Source organism: Mizuhopecten yessoensis, unplaced genomic scaffold (genome assembly GCF_002113885.1).
Source record: "Mizuhopecten yessoensis strain PY_sf001 unplaced genomic scaffold, ASM211388v2 scaffold897, whole genome shotgun sequence".
NCBI classification, from domain to species: Eukaryota; Metazoa; Mollusca; class Bivalvia; order Pectinida; family Pectinidae; genus Mizuhopecten; species Mizuhopecten yessoensis.
The window spans coordinates 250,071-273,292 of NW_018403776.1; the positions used below are offsets into that span (position 1 = coordinate 250,071).

General features: G+C 35.5%; 1 protein-coding gene across 1 annotated transcript in view; it reads left to right on the forward strand.

Moving 5' to 3' along the window:
* LOC110453836 (protein ecdysoneless homolog) overlaps positions 1 to 18,749 on the forward strand; it is a 40,978-nt gene extending 22,229 nt beyond the window's left edge. The window contains exons 9-14 of the mRNA XM_021503011.1: positions 6,583 to 6,668; positions 8,500 to 8,609; positions 8,940 to 9,120; positions 10,224 to 10,300; positions 10,845 to 11,080; positions 11,331 to 18,749. Of these exons, the coding sequence (XP_021358686.1) occupies positions 6,583 to 6,668; positions 8,500 to 8,609; positions 8,940 to 9,120; positions 10,224 to 10,300; positions 10,845 to 11,080; positions 11,331 to 11,684 (1,044 nt within the window). The 3' untranslated portion in view covers positions 11,685 to 18,749. The remainder of the gene's footprint in view (positions 1 to 6,582; positions 6,669 to 8,499; positions 8,610 to 8,939; positions 9,121 to 10,223; positions 10,301 to 10,844; positions 11,081 to 11,330) is intronic.
* Positions 18,750 to 23,222: the final 4,473 nt, after the last annotated feature.

Here is a 23,222-nt window from a genome sequence, read left to right on the forward strand (position 1 = left end):
TTTTTATGCTACAAGTGTGAGAGTTGTGCCAGGTGAGTGATGCAGGCCCATTGGACCTCTTGTTAATCAGATTGATATGCACATTCCAATGTCTTTTGTGGTAGATGCTGTACTGATATATATCATACTGACTATACAACCTGACAGTAACCTCTACATTTAAGGCTGGTTGAAACGTTAACCTCACCTATTTTGTTTGGATACCTTACCACATTAGAGATTTAAGCCAGGCTGAAACCTCACCTTTATTGTTTGGATACCCTACCACATTAGAGATTTCAGCCAGGCTGGAACCTCACCTACATTGTTTGGATAGCCTACCACATTACAGATTTAAGTCAGGCTGGAACCTCACCTATATTGTTTGGATAGCCTACCATATTAGAGATTTAAGCCAGGCTGAAACCTCACCTATATTGTTTGGATAGCTAACCACATTAGAGATTTAAGCCAGGCTGAATTCTCACCTATATTGTTTGGATACCCAACCAGAGTAGTGATTTAAGCCAGGCTGAAACCTCACCTATATTGTTTGGATACCCTACCACATTAAATGATTTAATCCAGGCTGGAACCTCACCTATATTGTTTGGATAGCGTACCACATTAGAGATTTAAGGCAGGCTAAAACCTCACCTATATTGTTCGGACAGCTTACCACTTAGAGATTTCAGCCAGGCTGAAACCTCACCTATATTGTTTGGTATTGTTTGGATAGCCTACCACATTACAGATTTAAGTCAGGCTGGAACCTCACCTATATTGTTTGGATAGCCTACCACATCAGAGATTTAAGGCAGGCTGAAACCTCACCTATATTGTTTGGATAGCCTACCACATCAGAGATTTAAGGCAGGCTGAAACCTCACCTATATTGCTTGGATAGCGTACCACAGTAGAGATTTAAGCCAGGCTGGAACCTCACCTATATTGTTTGGATAGCCTACCACATTACAGATTTAAGCCAGGCTGGAACCCCACCTATATTGTTTGGATAGCCTACCACATTAGAGATTTAAGCCAGGCTGGAACCTCACCTATATTGTTTGGATACCCTACCACATTAGAGATTTAAGCCAGGCTAAAATCTCACCTATATTGTTTGGACAGCTTACCACTTAGAGATTTCAGCCAGGCTGAAACCTCACCTATATTGTTTGGACAGCTTACCCCTTAGAGATTTCAGCCAGGCTGAAACCTCACCTATATTGTTTGGACAGCTTACCACTTAGAGATTTCAGCCAGGCTGAAACCTCACCTATATTGTTTGGATACCCTACCACATTAGAGATTTAAGCCAGGCTGAAACCTCACCTGTATCGTTTGGATAGCTAACCACATTAGAGATTCAAGCCAGGCTGAAACCTCACCTATATTGTTTGGATACCCGACCACATTAGAGATTTAAGGCAGGCTGAAACCTCACCTATATCGTTTGGACAGCTTACCACTTAGAGATTTCAGCCAGGCTGAAACCTTACCTATATTGTTTGGATTCCCGACCACATTAGAGATTTAAGGCAGGCTGAACCCTCACCTATATTGTTTGGATACCCTACCACATTAGAGATTTCAGCCAGGCTGGAACCACACCTATATTGTTTGGATAGCTTACCACATGAGAGATTTAAGCCAGGCTGGAACCTCACCTATATAGTTTGGATACCCTACCATAGCTCTGACTCCTCTAACTTGATTTGTTTTGACACATTATTAGTTTCACAACTCAATATTGATTCCTCTTAAGTTTCTCCGCGTTATTTATTCGCTTGCGTGATGTGAGATGTAATTATGTGTACGGTCGTAAGACAACCAGCCGGTCCATTATTGACTGTCCCTTGTGGATACCTAAGCCAGACCAGATCCCATTCTGTGCTATAATCACTTCAATCCTAATTGATTTTTTCAATATTTTGCCTGTGAAATTGTGAATTTTTGCTTTGCATTACTAAACAGGAGTGTAATTATTTACCTGATTAGCTAGTTTTGGTTCAAAACAAAACATGTTTATTTAGAAAGTGTATCAAAACTGTTATATCAATGAGTATAATTTATTGCTAGTTCTACATTGTAGTGCTGTTTATACATTGATGTGTTACTATTAGTTATACATTGGAGTGCTGTTTATACATTGATTTGTCACTGTTAGTTATACATTGTTGTGCTAGTGATGCATTGTTGTGTTAGTTCTACATTGTAGTGCTGCTTATACATTGATTTGTCACTGTTAGTTATACATTGTTGTGTTAGTTCTACATTGTTGTGCTAGTTATGCATTGTAGTGCTGTTTATACATTGTAGCGTTAGTTATACATTGTAGTGCTGTTTAAACATTGTAGCATTAGTTATACATTGTAGTGTTAGTTCTACATTGTTGTGCTAGTTATGCATTGTAGTGTTAGTTCTACATTGTAGTGCTGTTTATACATTGTTGTGTTACCATTAGTTATACATTGTTGTGTTAGTTCTACATTGTAGTGCTGTTTATGCATTGTAGTGTTAGTTATACATTGTAGTGCTGTTTATACATTGATGTGTCACTGTTAGTTATACATTGTATTGTTAGTTATACATTGTAGTGTTAGTTATAAATTGTAGTGCTGTTTATACATTGATGTGTCACTGTTAGTTATACATTGTATTGTTAGTTATACATTGTAGTGTTAGTTATAAATTGTAGTGCTGTTTATACATTGATGTGTCACTGTTAGTTATACATTGTATTGTTAGTTATACATTGTAGTGTTAGTTATAAATTGTAGTGCTGTTTATACATTGATGTGTCACTGTTAGTTATACATTGTATTGTTAGTTATACATTGTAGTGTTAGTTATAAATTGTAGTGCTGTTTATACATTGATGTGTCACTGTTAGTTATACATTGTATTGTTAGTTATACATTGTAGTGTTAGTTATAAATTGTAGTGCTGTTTATACATTGATGTGTCACTGTTAGTTATACATTGTAGTGCTGTTTAAACATTGTAGCGTTAGTTATACATTGTAGTGCTGTTTATACATTGTAGCGTTAGTTATACATTGTAGTGGTGTTTATACATTGTAGCGTTAGTTATACATTGTAGTGCTGTTTAAACATTGCAGCATTAGTTATACATTGTAGTGTTAGTTCTACATTGTTGTGCTAGTTATGCATTGTTGTGTTAGTTCTACATTGTAGTGCTGTTTATACATTGTTGTGTTACCATTAGTTATACATTGTTGTGTTAGTTCTACATTGTAGTGCTGTTTATGCATTGTAGTGTTAGTTATACATTGTAGTGCTGTTTATACATTGATGTGTCACTGTTAGTTATACATTGTATTGTTAGTTATACATTGTAGTGTTAGTTATAAATTGTAGTGCTGTTTATACATTGATGTGTCACTGTTAGTTATACATTGTATTGTTAGTTATACATTGTTATGTTAGTTCTACATTGAAATATTAGTTATACAATGTTGCAATGATAGTAATAAAATGTTCTGCTGGCTTATTATGAACACATTATAGTGCATATTAACCAATATAGTAGTGTTAGTAATACAATGTTGTCTTACATGTGGTAATAGCATTTGTGAGTGTTAGCATTGTAACGTAGTGTTAGGTTTGTAATACGGTATTGTGCATAGTTATACAAAATTGTACAGTTTTACAATAAAATGTTAAAATGAAGTAACAAAAAATAGAAGTTATTTATACAGTTTAATCATAATTTAGTTTCTTAAACAGTGTGAGTATCCTATGGTTACATTATAGTGCTGGTCGTACATTTTAGTGGAACACTATATATACAACACACTCTGCTTTCATGTGTTGTGAAAGTCAAATCAATTTAGAGCTACAATTCATTAAAATTGGTTCTGGTTTTCAGTACAGCAAATTGGTTAAAAAGATAAAGGAGATTCTGTGCGTGGATGTTAGTTATCACCAGTTGGAGTCGAGAGGTTGATCTTGATATAAGAGGGATGTTTGTGGAAAATCACACAAGGAAGTTTGTCTTCATAAAACAGAAATAAGATTGATTTTTTCTAAGATAAAAGGGAAAATATCTATAAACTTCAGAGAGGCTTCTTCCTAAAATTTGTAGCAAAAGTTTATCAGGGGCTGCACTGTGAATTACACTACTAGGTATGTTATAACTGAAAATACTCTTTTCCAATTGTTTTTGAAATTAATTGGACAATTAAGGTGATTACTAAATGCTGTTTAAAATTGGGGTGGGGGTGGGGTTGTATTGACATAATGACTTAACTTATTATGTTAATATGAAAAATAAAATAATGACTAAACTTATTATGTTAATATGAAAAATAAAATAATGCCTAATTGTGAGTTGTAAGCTATCCCACCATTTTATGTTGTTGAAGTTAAGAATCACAGTAAAGTGTGTAGTCGTACTGGGGGCAGTATGTTACTGTAGAGATAGGCTTGTCTCCTTTGTTTTTACCATCCGGCTGTTACTGAGGTTTGGAGATGAATAAAGTCAACTCAGACTGGCTATATGGTTTGCCCCAGACCTATAGAGTAAGGTTCTAATGTTGTTTGTCCGTCGCTGACCAGTATTTGACCAATACATTAAATGGAATCTGACACAGTATGATGTATTACCTGAAACCAGATACCTGTTTACTGACAGCCCTATTTGTCCAACTTACTGATTGGAAAAGGGATTTAGAGTACCGGACATCCATGGTAGACATTGTTTTTCATTGACAGTCAGACTACAGTATCTATGATTATATATGTTTGGTTAACGTAAGTTTTGGTCCTCATATTACTTGGTTCTGATGGGATGTTTTTCTAGGTTAGCTTTTTTATCTCTGTAACTATTTTCTTCTGTCAGAATAGCCCCTTTCTCCATCTCCTTTTCTAAATATTTCTAGCGTGTTTGTTTAACCTGTTTGTGTATGTAGTATATGTCATTGCCTGAAGTCTCTATAATAATATCTTTAAGATGTTTGCCTCTGTTGAATGCTTGTATCAGATGTTTGGTTCAATTTGGTGTTCTAGGAACAAGTTTTGGTACAACTATGACACACCATATTACACTTAGGTCTAATTTGTGATCTTGACTGTTATAGGTATGTGTCATCTGTGACTTTGAATGTTATAGATATGTGTCACTTGTGACCTTGACTGTTATAGGTAAAGTCACTTGTGACCTTGACTGTTATAGGTATGTGTCACTTGTGACCTTGACTGTTATAGGTATGTCATTTGTGACATTGACTGTTATAGGTATGTGTCACTTGTGACATTGACTGTTATAGGTATGTGTCACTTGTGACCTTGAATGTTATAGGTATTTGTCATTTGTGACCTTGAATGTTATAGGTATGTGTCATTTGTGACCTTGACTGTTATAGGTATATGTCATCTGTGACTTTGAATCTTATAGATATGTGTCATTTGTGACCTTGACTGTTATAGGTATGTGTCATTTGTGACATTGACTGTTATAGGTATGTGTCATTTGTGACATTTACTGTTATAGGTATGTGTCAGTTGTGACCTTGAATGTTATAGGTATGTGTCACTTGGGACCTTTAATGTTATAGGTATGTGTCACTTGTGACCTTGAATGTTATAGGGATGTGTCACTTGTGACCTTGAATGTTATAGGGATGTGTCACTTGTGACCTTGAATGTTATAGGTATGCGTCAGTTGTGACCTTGAATGTTATAGGTATGTGTCAGTTGTGACTTTGAATGTTATAGGTATTTGTCATTTATGACCTTGAATGTTATAGGTATGTGTCACTAGTGACCTTGACTGTTATAGGTATTTGTCATTTGTGACCTTGAATGTTATAGGTATGTGTCATTTGTGCCCTTGAATGTTATAGGTATGTGTCATTTGTGACATTGACTGTTATAGGTATGTGTCAGTTGTGACCTTGAATGTTATAGGTATTTGTCATTTATGACATTGAATGTTATAGGTATGTGTTACTTGTGACCTTGAATGTTATAGGTATGTGTCATTTGTGACCTTGAATGTTATAGGTATGTGTCATTTGTGACCTTGAATGTTATAGGTATGTGTCATTTGTGACATTGAATGTTATAGGTATGTGTTACTTGTGACCTTGAATGTTATAGGTATGTGTCACTTGTGACCTTGAATGTTATAGGTATGTGTCATTTGTGACCTTGAATGTTATAGGTATTTGCCATTTGTGACCTTGAATGTTATAGGTATTTGTCACTTGTGACCTTGAATGTTATAAATATGTGTCACTTGTGACCTTGAATGTTATAGGTATTTGTCATTTGTGACCTTGACTGTTATAGGTATGTTTCAGTCGTGACCTTGAATGGTATAGGTATTTGTCGTTTATGACATTGAATGTTACAGGTATGTGTCAGTTGTGACCTTGAATGGTATAGGTATTTGTCATTTATGACATTGAATGTTATAGGTATGTGTCAGTTGTGACCTTGAATGGTATAGGTATTTGTCATTTATGACCATGAATGTTATAGGTATGTGTCACTTGTGACCTTGAAAGTTATAAATAGGTGTTGTTGTGACCTTGAATGTTATACTTCAGGTGTAATTGACTTTCCTGTGTTTCAGGGGGAGATTGAGGGTTCCAAACTCTACCAACAGTTAATGAGTGATGCCAGACAGTTTTACACTGACCAGTTACAGGCAGACTTGAGGTAAGCTACAAGCAGACTTACATGATTTTCATTTCATTTCATTTCAACATATTTTATTGCAAAGGGATATTAATTTAGAGGCAGACATAAGGTAAGCTGCAGGCAGAGCAAACTTGTTAACTAGAAAAAGACCTAAGGTAACTTAAGCTATACTAGAAGTAGGTGTCAGGTAAGGTACATATACCAGGTACTAGTTTGTAAGTGTGTACTGTGTAGATAATTTCTTCACATCTTTTCACCTTTCTTCTATCGCTTCATTAGACTTTAATGTTAATGACTAAATCATTTCAGTGAAGCAAGAAATTGTTCATGTTTAAAAGCATTTAGTTCTTAGTGATGGCTGTTAATATGCTTAAGTTTAGTTGTATATAATTTATGTTAACTTGCCTAACTTTCACGGACCATAAGCTTTTATTGATTACCTAACTTAGTTTTGGTTGATAAAAAAAACACTGGAGTCAGACATAACTATGCTTTACAAAAGAACATACAATGGAGACTTCTAAATATGTTTACTTATTTATGATTTTAAGCAGTTCATTATTTGGAAAATGTAAATCATTTACAAAAATGATGTACATATGAAATTTCAAGCAACTTATGAGAAACCTAGGTGTTTTCTCACTTGAGTCTTTGATCAAAGTATGATTTCACCCTTAAAAGATTTTATTGGTCTCTGACTTGTCCATGATAACATGCTCTATTGCTTTGTGAGAACTAGGTGATTCCTTGTGTGTTGTATGTATATATGATGTACAATTATAAACATGTAAACAAATGACATTCAGAGGGGAATCTTCAGGCCTTCCTCTTATACATCAGGCTGTTTTTATAGGAGTTTTGCCCTGTCTACAAATCATTAGCCAAATGTTGTGCAGCAACTTTAATTGTTCAACCAAATTTTCTGAAACTTCAAAGATAGAATCACCCTGAAGTTGTATACCTACACTTAGTATTTTGGTTTTGTCTTATCTACGAAATTATTTACTAATTATGATTTTGTCTATTTTTTGGGGAAGTTGGGGTTTAAGTTAGGCCATATCATATTGAATATATAAAGTTTAAATATGATTATACCTTTTTCTAAACATTTTTTCAGGTTGGTAAGTATGGATTATGAAATGATCTTTTTACACAACCAATACAATTTTCTATGTGACGTTTCGATGACTAGTACGATATGTACACTCACCTTCATCAGACAAATGACCAATGAAGCGTATGCACACAAAGGTGTAAAATGGGTACAGTTGTCCATAAAATCGATGTCAACATTGGCTACGCTGGAAACGTATGTACAATGGTAGTTATATATGTACCAAAATGAGTTAACACTTGGTCATATAATGTGCGAGAGTCTTTGAGCCCGCAGTGGGCCAGTTCTAAATCGAGACGAGGGGGCTCAAAGACACTCGCACATCTATGACCAAGTGTTAACAAAGCGTAGCTGAATTGAGTCATTTCGGTACATATATAACAACTATTGAACATACGTTTCCAGCGTAGCCGAAATCGACATCGATTTTATGGACAACTCGTACACATTTTACACCTTTGTGTGCATACGCTTCATTGGTCATTTGTCTGATGAAGGTGACAGTGTACATATCGTACTAGTCATCGAAACGTCACATAGAAAATTGTGTTGGTTGGAACAAAAGAACTTATCATAATGATTATACCTTGTTGTACAAAATGTAAATGGAACAATATGTAGAACTATTAATGTGCCTACTTGCTATATAATGGACTTCCATGTTTTACAAAATATAAATGGGACTAGTTATTTTACCAATGCTTGTGGTCAATGTAACAATGCTGTTTATTGTAGAGAGGGAAGCAAAAGGAACACAGGAGGTGAGATCCTCAGGCTGTTGGATTCTGTAGAGTTTGACATCGAAGCCATGAGGAAAGCTGAAGCAGACTTATCTCCCCCTGATGGTAGGTTTTACTGAATTTCCGTAAAAAAATTTTTAAAAAAAATTGTATCATCAGTCCACTGGAATAACATATACTCAATTCTGATGGTAATTTTGGATTCATTTCTGATTTGCATTTTTGTCTTAAATAAAAAGGTTTTGTTGCTGTCGACTTACAGTAACTATCGTGTTGCTATGCATAATAAAATAAAATGATGTTACTAAAGTTTTTTTCTGCAATTAGACATTTGGTCTATGTTTGGTTGCCATGGTTTCCCTACAACGGTTTATGTTTGTTACCATAATTATCAAATTCTGTTACCTAGACTCTACTGTGTTGCTATGGTTACAGATGATGGATGGCTGAATTTGACACCCGAGACCTTGGACGACATGATGAGGAAGAAAGCTGGTCCTAATAGCACTGAAAAGTCCTCTAATGGCAAAGACCCAATCGACCTTTCAAAGGTTGCAGACAGCATGAAGGCCTTCGTAGAGAAAATATCAGGCGTGGATGGAGTAGAAATTCCTGTGTGGGTACTCAATGTAATTTTGATGAAAATAATGTGGAAATTAATCACATGGCCATTGACTGCTTAATACTTGTATGCTGTAAAGTAATAGAATATGTCATAGGAATATGTCGTACTCTACCCTGAAGAGTATTCGTACTCTACCCTGAAGAGTAGTCGTACTCTACCCTGAAGAGTAGTCGTACTCTACCCTGAAGAGTAGCCGTACTCTACCCTGAAGAGTAGCCGTACTCTACCCTGAAGAGTAGCCGTACTCTACCCTGAAGAGTAGCCGTACTCTACCCTGAAGAGTAGCCGTACTCTACCCTGAAGAGTAGCCGTACTCTACCCTGAAGAGTAGCCGTACTCTACCCTGAAGAGTAGCCGTACTCTACCCTGAAGAGTAGCCGTACTCTTCCCTGAAGAGTAGCCGTACTCTACCCTGAAGAGTAGCCGTACTCTACCCTGAAGAGTAGCCGTACTCTACCCTGAAGAGTAGCCGTACTCTACCCTGAAGAGTAGCCGTACTCTACCCTGAAGAGTAGCCGTACTCTACCCTGAAGAGTAGCCGTACTCTACCCTGAAGAGTAGCCGTACTCTACCCTGAAGAGTAGCCGTACTCTACCCTGAACAGTAGCCGTACTCTACCCTGAACAGTAGCCGTACTCTACCCTGAAGAGTATAGTTTCTGATGGTTGCATACTTACATAATAATCAACTCTCAATCTACTGCCATTTACCTGGGATTTCTGCCAAAAAACAACAAACATTGTGAATGCAACAATAAAACAGAGTTATTGTTCTAAATCAAGTACAAATTAACTAAGAACTGTTTGGATGGAACAGTGATAAGTATAGTACAGAATTTGTATACTTAAAAAGATAAAGTGGTGTGCAAAAGCTTCACAGCAAACTTGTTTAACTATTGTTTATTTCTGTGATTTAGACCAGTGTAGTTCCCTAACTAGAGGCCTGCAGTGAAGGTGGTTGTAAGACACTGATATTCAGCATGACTGTACAACATGGGAAACACATGTCTGGTATATGTACAGGACAAAGAGTCTCCAAATCTGTAGTCTCACTTTAGCATAGTTTTTGACCTGTTATCTGTTGGAATATTTCAGTGAAGGTGAAGATGATGATGACGATGATATCCAGTTTGACAGTACTGGGTTTATATCAGCCATGCAGAAAATGTTTGGTAAGTTTGATAGCACTAGGTTTATATCACATTCTCGGAGACGACCAACATAAACTGAGACACGATTGATGCACACTTGATCATACAAGATGGAATGGTGTAACACAAGTGTTGCTATAGGGTTTGTTAAGATGCAGGACAGTTTCTTAAATTAGAAACATCAATGGAAACTATTCTGGACTAATTCCATTGAAATATTTTAAAAGATTGTAGCCCTGCAGTCAAACCCCTGCGTCTCCTTCAGGATCACGAAAGACATCAAATGAACAGTGAATTTGAATAAGAATACACTTAAGAGGAAGGTATTGAACCAAGCAGGTGATTTAAGTTTTTAAAGTTCCTCATTACAAGATTTTCCACAAGGTTTCCCTTAAAGTATAGGATTAGCACAGGGCATTGACACTTACATTTGCATTGATTATAGAGTTTGATGACACAGGGCTCTGACAATTAAGTCTGTGAAGCTGTACCAGTGTTTGAAGACTTTGATGTTTAGATCTGTGACACAGGGCACTGACACAGAATCTGTGATATTTTATTACAGAGTTTGATGACAATGACAGTGGGTCAAGCTCTGACATGAGTGAGTACGGCTGGGAAGACTCGGACCAGGACTTTGATGACCAACCTCCAAGTGGGAAGCCATCCAAACATAAACATAAAGCTGCCGTGCCCACAGTTAAAGACTACATGGACTTGATGGACCGTGAACTGGCTCCCACCAATGTGGGCAAGAGTTTTGAGAAGGAACCACAGGCAGAGAATGGTCCACACACACAGGTATGTAGTTAGGTGATTTCACACTATGAGAATTAAGTCTTTTATATATTATAACTCATAGTTAAAACCCTTGAGCACTCAACCAATAGTCATCATACAAAAACTCTCAGTAATCTTACTCCAATAATGAAATAAGATTTGACTCTTAGAAGGTATACATTTGCATATAAAATATTTACCTTATATGTCCTTACCATACTCATATTCTTTTTTCATGGTATATGATGAAGCTTTTGTGTTTATTTTGAAGCCAAAGACGCCAACAAACAAATCCCAGAACATTAACAGAGACATTGATGACGAAGATGACGATTTCCAGCCGGTCAACATAGATGTAAACACGGTGAAGAACATGCTGGAGTCTATTGGTGCCCAGCAGGGTCTGGCAGGCCCCGCCTCCAACATACTTAACTCTATGGGTGTCAACGTTCCCCAGCCTAACGCCGAGGACCGGGAGGAAAATGTAGCTCCTGTTCCACCTCCCAGAAAGAGGACACCGAAGTCTGTCCCAACCAAAAGGCCAAGTTCAAGGTCAACACCCTCATCCATATCACTGTCCAGCAGCAATAATGCAGCCCCTGTCAAAAAGGAAACAAACGTCTGACTGACCCGACTTCCATACAGAGTTTGAAAATTGCATGAAACATCAACCTTTTATTGAAGGTTATCACAAATCAAGATTTCAACTTCATCATCCAATCTCAACTTAAGCATCCATAAACGTGATTGGAGTGGTGCCAAATTAAAACATTGTAAATCTTGGTGATTTGAAGCTGGTTTCTTCCAAAGAAAGATAACTCCATCTTAAATGAGTTTGATGCAGACGGGGAAATGACTCAAGTCATCAGATGTCACAATAGAATGACAGCGCAGGATAAAATGTGGAGAAATCTCAGTTTCCTAGTCATTAAAGGTCTACAGGACGTTCAATAAGTCTCTCCAATGGACCAAACAGGTGCCAGGTCATCGTATTACCTACACACAGGTGTGACAGATAATACTTACACACAGGTGTGACAGATCATACTTACACACATGTGTGGGGGTGAAGCAATCTACATTTTGACTTATGAACTGTAATTTTCATTATCCTTTGACATTATGATAATTATTATATCCTGTCTGAATTCAATCATTTATTTTTTCCAATTCAAACTTTATACAAAGTATCCAGACAATTTAAGTGGAGTGTTTTTCGACTAGTTTGTGTTTTGAAATCATGCCTTGATATCCTGCTTCATTGATGTGGCTGTGTTGATATTAACACAAACCATAGCTACCTTGAAATACAGTAGTTGTGTTGATATTTACACAAACCATAGCTACCTTGATTATCACAAATACAGTAGCTGTGATTACACATTTCACACAGTAGCTGTGTTGATGATTACACATTACACACAGTAGGTGTGTTGATTATTACACATTACACACAGTAGCTGTGTTGATGATTACACATTACACACAGTAGCTGTCATGATGATTACACACTGTAGCCGTGTTGATAACACACATACATTAGGAGTGTCAATTACACAGACATTAGTTATGTTTATCATTGTTGATAAAATTTAATGTTTATATTAAAAGAGTATTCAGTATAGATATATTGTGTTAAAGAACTAAATGTACTTTGATTATTTAATGTCAAATCAATAATGAAAACTTAATGAAAACTTATATAACGTAGAATAATCTCATGTTATAGTGCTCAAACATAAATTAAAGCATTATCTAAATACTGTAAAACCTTGATATAGTGCCCTACATTCTATTTTCTACAGCTCAACTGTAGGTCGCATTTTCATTTGTTTTATTAACAATTTCTTCAGCTATTTCCTTTAATATATCACCAAACCCCTAAATACAGCCAAAATTTCTCTGGAAAAATAGTGGTAGTATAATAAGGTTTTACTGTCACGTGATAGCTATACCTTACAAAAGATATTTAGGTCATACTTTGGTCAATAATTATTACTATTACTTTCATATATTGTAATTTGCTCACAATTGGAAAATGAACCATAACTGTTGAAATCCGTCTCTGGTCAATTTAGAGGTACAATATGGTGATAACATACTTTTTATTTGTTTATACAGAGAAATTTGTTGTGAGACTTCGTTTTACATTTTGTTGATGCTGTAAGTACTGTAAAAGTGCACAGTTTTGTGTATGGACACTTTGATTCACATTTTGACACTTCAAACTAGTCTCGGCTCGGAAATTTCCATGTATTTTTGTTTCAATGTACTGGTGAAACATACATTTGTTGTGTCGTTCTTCATAAACTTATCAAATATTTGTGTTGTCATATGTAATGATTTAAAATTAGGAAACATTAACCACGAGTATTTTTTCCTAGTTTTATTTTCATGTTACACGTATCAGTTATCAGACAAGTATATATATAATCAACACTCCTGATGACATGATTCTATATACATATACATTGTTGTATGTATAATTTCTCATGTCGATATGTTTGCGTCATTAATTGTGTATGTCAACATTACTACACTGAACTATTTAAATTGATGGGGGGAAAATGTGAAAATTTCCATATGACAAAAATTTACACTTTCACGGTGTTTTGTATTATTTTTTTACTATTTTATGAGGTAAATTAGAATAGGTCGTATTTTGTTGTGCCATTCCTTATTATTAAGTATGCAATACAAAATGTTGTTTTACTTTTTATATTTCCCCTTCTTGTTTATGCATAATGATTTATTCTCTTCTATTTGCAATGTAGGAATGATAGATATTTGTATAAACATCATCACCATGATAAAATCACTTTTACATGTACTGGTAATAAGTAAATTCTATTTACAGATTTTGTCCAATTCTGTTTTAATCTTTTTAATGTCTGTATAATCTATGAAAACGCAAGATGTAATCAAATGGTCACTGGCCAAAAGCAGCAACTGTTACGTGGGTTTGTAGTGAATTTTGTTTATATTTATTTGCATAATATGTCTCTATATATATAGCATACCTTGCTGGAAATTTCTTATGGTGACACACAGTAAATTTTATGAAAGTGTTATTTTCATGTTGAAATTATGTATCATTATTGTAAAGGTGAAAATACAAAATTGAATGCCTATCAACAGAAACCATTTCAATTACACGTGCTCAGCAATCTAGAAACTCTAAGTCAATGTTGCACTAATTCATAATTTTTACGCGCAAGTACCAAAAAATAACAGTTTGCATAATCATTGATGTAGATTGTGCTCAACATTACTCATGGGTATATGTACTCAAAATCTAACTTGATGAATACATACATTTGTACGTAGAAATGTTATACAGGGTTTCTTGCCTTGTGTGCTGTGTACTAAGTTTAATTCAAACAACATGTCATACTGTCCTACTCTACTGCTGCATGGCCGTGATTTATGAGTACTGAGCATGAACTTATTACCGGTAAAATATGGTGTATACATTTTAATTCCTGAAGATCGTGTGCGCCACAGAAAGTAGTTCACTGTCTTGTATCATTACTACAATAACAGTATTCAATCTACAGAGCCCTGTAGTAATGCTAGGTGTTTAACTACATAACTGTTGTGTTTACCCTTGGCACATAGAGCAACAGAGTATGACATCTGGATTAGGTTAAAGTATGTACTGTAGATTACTTGTATTTTGCAATGTATTTATCTATATATTTTAATTTCAATGGCAAAATTGAGAATCATGCTAAAATAACAACACACTCTATCTAAACCAGACTCTGTACAATTTGACTATTTTTCTAAAGCAGTCTAACAATTTGGTTCAGACAATGAGTAACAAGTTAACCCTATACAATACAAAACTCTGAAAACTTGTCGAACTAATTGGTTCAGACAATGAGTAACAAGTTAACTTTACAATACAAAACTCTGAAAACTTGTCGAACTAATTGGTTCCAGGGGTGTTCGGTTTAGACAGTGTTGTGTATTTCTTCATAACAGTGACGAAAGACATTATATTCTCCTCATGAATGAGTACTGACAAATGAGTTTGCATAATAAAATGTGCAAGAAATATAAGCCATCTACATACAGTATCGCCATGGGTTTTTTTTGTGTTTTTTTTAAACTTGTCAAACATTCCCTTCATATCCATAGCTCACTAATGTGTTCCTGTCGTGTACTTCATCATAAGTTAATGTGTACAGACATATCCTGGTTGGCTTTGTGTAAACAAACATGTACAGATGTATGGATGTTCTGCTATTCTGAAATCTTTACACTTTACTTCCACATAAAATTTCAATGATTGCCAAACTAAACCAAAATTACAGTATTTGTAATTTTATTGACGTTGACATTTATCATTTTATACACAAGATGTTTATTTCATTGTTTATTTAGAGCCATTCTTACGGTAATATTAGAAAATAGTACTAGTAGAACACAAGTAAAGCAGGCCTACTTCTGTGTGTAGTATGTGGTTAAGTTCAGTCCTGTGTTCAATCTCTGTTTTTGACCACATTTTAGAGTTGATAGCCTTGCTATTATGTCTGATGATACGGTCATTGTTTTTTATCATTGGTTACTAAATGAAGTTATTCTACTTCAATGACAATATGAAGTTTAACATTGATAAAATCATCTTGTTTTTTAAATGTTGATGTTTTAACCATTCATAAACGATCATGGTTGTTGTTTGAACATGTTGAGTATTTGAAATATATTGATAATAAGCATTAGACTTACTTACATATTGTTAAATGATTTTAGAAACTAAATATGCAGTAGGATATGTCTGTATTTTAAATCCAGCTTCCATGAACTATCATCTGTGAATGTAAACATAAATCTCACAGAATCTCACATGTTTAGTACAGCACAGTATATACAAATCACCACAGCTTAATTACTTCATCAATTTTACTTTGAGAACAACTTACACCTTGGTATCTCATCCTTTATACGTTGAACCAAACATACCAAGGTACTTCAGCATTCTGTGGTATAAAATCTAGAAAACTCGGGTTTGTTTCCCTGGCACAAACATACATCTCTACCTTGGAACTTTATCATTTATAAATTGGAACAATCAAAACCTTGGTAAAACAGCTTTCATACCTTGGCTCAAAACATATCTAAGCACACTGTCGTTTATACCATGGCACTGAACATCCGTAGTTGTTTCTACATTTATGACTTGGTACATACCTGAGAGTGTCCTCATTCACACATCGGTACCAACACACATGGGCACCTCATTGTTTATACCTTTGCACAAACATTCCTACTTACCACAAAGTACAAACATGCCTAGGCACACAAGTTCTTTGCTTGACACGAGAACTCAGGTTTTTAGAAATACTTTGGCATATATTTCGGCACTTCAGCATTCACACCATAAAAAAGTTCCACTTTTATAATCGTCACAAAACATTTTATCTTAACATCGTTTATACTTCAAACAGAATGTCGTATCTTTTATAATTGATTAGTTAATTGTAATTATACCCTGACCAAGAATATTGTTGTACACCTGGACACAGAATATTGTGTTTAGACACCTCGGGTTTCGTGTCGCTGGGGATCTCCCCGACCCATGATTTTAGGGCGACGCGTCAGAAGGACTGTGATTTACAAGCATGATGATTGAAGTTCATCGAGTGGTTTCTATTTGTAGTGATCAGCATGGTATTTTGTGTTCAGCAGTTGTATGTTTATACAGTGCAGATTTGTGTTCCTGTTTGTTCATTAGTGTTTCTCGTTGCTGCTTTGTTTGTATAGTTTGTTTCTACAAAATTGATCTTTTTGATTGTGTTGCCAGAGTTGACTAGATTGTTTGCTGTATTTGAAAGGTTGCCATCCCATCAGAACCAAGTGGTTTTAATATGGAACTGTAAGATTTTGATCTCTATTGATGTTATTTAATGCAAAGACAATTTGGCTACAATTTAAATTGGAATTAATTTCGGTCACGTGCCACATTGCACCTTTTTACTGAAGGGACAACGTTCTACTCTGTGTTGTCACTAAGAGCCAAGCTATACATTTTAGCCTCGAGTCTTTGAATTTACTGAAATGCCTCTTCACAAATTAATATTGACAACAACGTTTACGGAAGGGATATTATTTGCTAAAAAAAAACATGTTTCATGGTTTTCATATTCAGTGAAACAAACCTGTTTGTAATTAACAGTAAAATAAATGCAATTAAGTGTTCATTGTATTCCCTGAATATTGAGAACTAAATTTAAAAAGGAATTATTTGACAATTTATATCGTTATGCGATACTGCAGTATCCAGTGAGAAAGTTAGTCCGCTCTTGGAAACAACTGAAAAGTGGTAACAATCGTACGTTTCCTAATCTGGTTGTTGTTGGTTGTGTGATTATTTAGCTGCTTCTGTAGTGCTTGTGAACCTCGTTTATAACGCTGCTTCTGTAGTTCTTGTGAACCTCGTTTATAATGCTGCTTCTGTAGTGCTTGTGAACCTCGTTTATAATGCTGCTTCTGTAGTGCTTGTGAACCTCGTTTATAATGCTATCTCTGTAGTGCTTGTGAACCTCGTTTATAACGCTGCTTCTGTAGTGCTTGTGAACCTCGTTTATAACGCTGCTTCTGTAGTGCTTCTGAACCTCGTTTATAACGCTGCTTCTGTAGTGCTTGTGAACCTCGTTTATAATGCTGCTTCTGTAGTGCTTGTGAACCTCGTTTATAATGCAATAGATTACCTGTTTCTAGTCAACATAATACCTGTACATGTCATGTATTTCAGTCAAATTATGACAAAGATGATCTTGTGACAGAGAAGTTCAATAGAGGTTGTAAAATAATTATCTCTGTGGTATATAGTAAACATGTACTACCGCTACAGGTATATACAGCATCACAAGTGAGTTAATCTATAGAGTAGTTTGTTATAATTTACATGCATTAAGAGAAATTTTCGTTCTTTGTTGCTTATGTGAAATATTGTGATTGCTGTGTGATAAAGATTCTGTAAACAACTGTTTTTTTGCTAGAGATTAATCTACGCAATAATTCTGGAGGAAACTTGTTCATCAGTTAAAAAAAAATCCAGAATATTATTTTCAGAACAAATATAATTAATACTGTAATAGCGCCCCTTATTCGAGATTTCAAGTATTGGTAAATACAAAATACTGGCTTAGTTATTGAAAAAAAACCAGGTTAAAATAGAGTGACTTCATCTTTCTCAATGTTAATTTATGTTTAAATGGGACATTTGTTTATAAGAACAGGGTTAGAATGTATTCATGTGTACAACATACTGTAAAAGGGGAAATTTTCGCATTGAGTGGATTGACACGAAAATATCCACACGGAACTATGTAATTATAGATAAATGGAATATAGAGATTTCAGAACGCGAAAATATCAACACCGCGATCGGTTTAAAGGGTCACAATGTGAACATATCCACACGCGAAAATTTCCACTTTTACATTATAATTGATTTGTTATTAGATGTTCGCTCTGCACAGCAGAAAAGTGCATCGAGTGGTCACACAGATTAACCCACGAGATGGAATGTAACCTATATGCCCACAATTTGCATTATAAATAAGTGATCATGACATATTTTGAGGTTACTTGAATTTTATTGTTGATTGTAAGAGTTATTTGTCATTATTATACATGCATAACACTTGTCAATAGAACATTAAAATATCTGTCTAGCCAACTTTATTCTTCTGTTTTCTTTTTATCAGTAACGACACTTGTATTATCTGACTGTGACACGAGAACTATATCAGATCGCTTCCTACCTTTAAACCTTTGTCAGCTGTCAGTTCCTGTCCTCTGGGAGATCCTCCTCCTCCTTACTTAGTTGACTAGGCCTGGTATTCGAGGGAAAATGTTGTCTGTTATTAAGTCGCTTTATAAATCAGTCAAATCCTGTGTTTCAATTAATGGGAAATGCTCTTAACTTTTTTGAAAACAATGTCGGTTTATTGCAAGGGGAAATTTTGTCACCATTGCTGTTTTCACTTTATATCAATGATTTTGAAATGTCCTTTATTGAAAAAGTTGCAACATATTACGACTTCGGTGAGTTAAGTTTCTGTTAATGTACGCAGATGATTTGGTTATTTTTTCGGAATCTGTACAGGGTCTGCAGACTCTTCTTGATAGCCTTTTTGAATACTCTACAAAATGGAGTTTAACTGTAGATACGGAAAAAAAAAAAAAATTGTAGTTTTTAGAAAAGGTGGCAGATTACATAATGATGAAAAATGGTATTAAAAAGGAAGTAAAGTTGAATGTGTGGATCAATTTCCTTACCTAGGTGTTATTCTAAATTACAATAATAAATTCACTTCTATCCAAAAACAATTGGCTATCCAAGGACGAAAAGCTATGTTTGCACTATTTTCAAAGTGTTCATCATTAAACTTAAATGTAACAAGAGTCCCATAGGGCCTGTATCGCTCACCTGTTTCTTTTGTTTCATGCAACTGACATATAGGTAACTTAAGACCAAATTTGGTAACTAGAACACAAGTCATTTTAACATCTCTTAAACGGTTCTGAAGATATTGTTGTTTGAAACTTGAAATTTTAATGTTAAAGCTTTTAACTCGTATTGACCTTTGACTCCCAACTTGCACTTAAAGTTGACCTTTGACCTCATTACTGTAATAAAGAAAACAATTCACACGGCTGGTCTACATAACATACCCAAGTAGTTCAAGGTCATTTTATTGATGAAAATGTATAACACTTCATCCCAGGTACCTACCGGCCAAATATCATGACCCTGTGCCTTATGGAAATTGAAAAGAAGATTGTTAAAGCCTTTGACTCATGTTGACATTTGACCCCAACTTGCACTTAAAGTTGACCTTTGACATCATTACTGTAATTGTGAAAAATATTTGCACTGATGGTCTACATAACATACCCAAGTATCATGACACTACTCAAAATGGATATTGTTGTTTGAAGTTTTAACATATTTAACCCCAGTGACCTTGAAAGTAGGTCAAGGTCATTTTAATGAGGAAACTTTATAGCACTCCATCCCAGCTACCTACTGGCCAAATATCATGACCCTGGGCCTTATGGAACTTGAGAAGAAGATTGTTAAAGATTTTAACCAAAGTTGACATTTGAACCCCCGACTAGCATTTAAATTTGACCTTTGACCTCATAACTGTAACCGAGAGAAACATTAACACTGATGGTCTACACAACATACCCAAGTATCATGACTCTAGTTCAAATGGTTCTTAGGATATTGTTGTTTGAAAATTTTCACATATTTGACTGCTGTGACCTTGAAAGTAGGTCAAGGTCATTTTAATGACGAAACTTTATAGCACTCCATCCCAGCTACCTACTGGCCAAATATCATGACCCTGGGCCTTATGGAACTTGAGAAGAAGATTGTTAAAGATTTTTACCAAAGTTGATATTTGAACTCGAATCCGTACATCTACGCATTCTTTGGATGTAGAAGTTGGAAGGTATAATAATATAGCTAGATATTGTAAACAGTGTAACTCCCCCTCTGAAGTAGAGGACGAATTTCATTTTTAGCTCACCTGGCCCGAAGGGCCAAGTGAGCTTATGTGATGGTGCAGCGTCCGTCGTCCGTCCGTCCGTCCATCCGGCGTCCGGCGTCAATATTTTACTTTAAACAACTTCTTCTTAATATCCAAAAGGCCTAGGGTGATGATATTTGGCCAGAATCAAACTAGGATGAAGGGCTACCAAGTTTGTTCAAATAAATGACCTACACCTATTTTCAAGGTCACAGGGGTCAAATATGTTAAAAACTTTAAACAACTTCTTCTGAATAACCAAAATGCCCAGAGTGATGATTTTTGGCTAGTAGCATGCTGGGAAGAAGGGCTACCAAGTTTGTTCAAATGAATGACTTTCGTCCATTTTCAAGGTCACAGGGATCAATTGTCTTAAAAATCTTTATACAACTTCTTCTGAATAACTAAGAGGCCTAGGCTAATGTTATTTGGCCAGTAATGGGCTAGAATGAAGGGCTACTAAGTTTGTTCAAATTAATGACCTGTACATATATTCAAGGTCACAGGGGTCAAATATGTTAGAACCTTTAAACAACTTCTTCTCAATAACCAAAAGGCCTAGGATGATGATATTTGGCTAGAAGCATGCTGTGATGAAGGGCTACCAAGTTTGTCCGAATGAATGACCTTGACTTATATTCAAGGTCACAGGGGTCAAATATGTTTAAAACCTTTAAACAACTTCTTCTGAATAACTAAGAAGCCTAGGATAATGATATTTAGCCAGTAACATGCTAGGATGAAGGGCTACCAAGTTTGTTCAAATAAATGACCTTCACCTATTTTCCAGGTCACAGGGGTCAAATATGTTAAAAACCCTTAAACAACTTCTTCTGAATAACTAAGAAGCCTAGGGTTAAGGTATTTGGCCAGTAGCCTGCTGTGATTAAGGGCTACCAAGTTTGTTCAAATGAATGACCTTCGTCCATTTTCAAGGTCACAGGGGTCAATTGTCTTAACAAATCTTTAAACAACTTCTTCTGAATAACTAAGAAGCCTAGGGTTAAGGTACTTGGCCAGTAGCCTGCTGTGATTAAGGGCTACCAAGTTTGTTCAAATGAATGACCTTTACTTATTTTAAATGTCACAGGGGTCAAATATGTTTAAAACCTTTAAACAACTTCTTCTCAATAACCGAAAGTCTTCGGATGATGATATTTGGCCAGTAGCATGCTGGGATAAAGGACAACCAAGTTTATTCAAATGAATGATCTTTCCTTATATTCAAGGTCACCGGGGTCAAATATGTTTAAAACTTTTATACAACTTCTTCTGAATAACAAAGAGGCCTAGGATAATGATATTTGGCCAGTAGCATGCTGGGATAAAGGGCTATCAAGTTTGTTCAAATGAATGACCATTACATATATTCAAGGTCACAGGTGTCAAATATGTTTCAAACCTTTAAACGACTTCTTCTAAATTAGCCAAAGCCCAAGGGTGATGATTATTGGGTCATTAACAGGCTGGGATGAAGGGCTACCGATTTTGTCAAAATGAATGACTTTCGCCCATATTCAAGGTCACAGTGGTAAATATATGTTTAAATCTTTAAATGGCTTGTTCTGTATAACCAATAGGTCCAGGGTTATGATATTTTGCCAAAAGCATGCTGGGTTGGAAGACTTTAAACTCTGTTCAACCTAATGTCCTTGTCCGACATTCAAGGTCACAGGCGTCATATGTTTAAATCTTTTAATAGGTTCTTATGATTCAAACACTGATATTCTGCCTGTAGCTGTAATTTAGTCCAGTTTTAAGATTACAAGTGTGAGATTAATACCATGTGAGCGATTCAGGCCCATTGGGCCTCTTGTTTATTAGTCTGTTCTTAATTTCAAAATCTCAGATCACGTTTTATCAAAAGCTATTATTGGAAAAAAATATCTGTGTTTAAAGCCGTTCAGTTATTGAGTGTCCATAATATTAAAGAATTGTGTATACTAGGAAAATTCATCTATGAACGGAATATGATTGTCTTCATTCTCTGTACATTGTCCATGATTTGTGTATAATATGTATTGTATACTGATGGGCCAATGGCCTAAAGTTCGAATAAAACTTGATACTTCGTCGTTTCAGTACATCTAACAACCTCGAACGTGCTCCAGGTGTGGTGAGCATCACTCTCGGCATAGGCATTCTTGCTGTTATGCTGATGGTTCCCGCGTGCTGGTTTAAGTTTTGGCTATGGAAACGTCGGATCCACATTTCCAATGACTATCTACTTTGAGGAATTGATCCATAACGGAATGTCTTATCCTTGTAGCTGCTACAACTGTTGACAATTCCGTCTGAGTATAGTCTTCTGCTTGTATCTAACAGTCACCTTCTAATATCGGTGTCCTCTATCCTGCTCTGTGTGAAAACTATCGTCGTTCTCCTTTCAATGCTAAGACGAGTGGTCATGTCATACATGACTCTGTCATGGTGTTTTTATGATCTCCGTCTTATCAGCTTAAACAACTGAACGATGGCTGCTTCGAGTTCATAGATGTGAGTAACCAGTGGCGGATCCAGATATCTATCTGGGGGGTTTCCATGTGGGGAAAAATTGAGGAAAATGGTGAAAATACATGATTTTTTTAAAGAAAATTATCAGGGGGGGG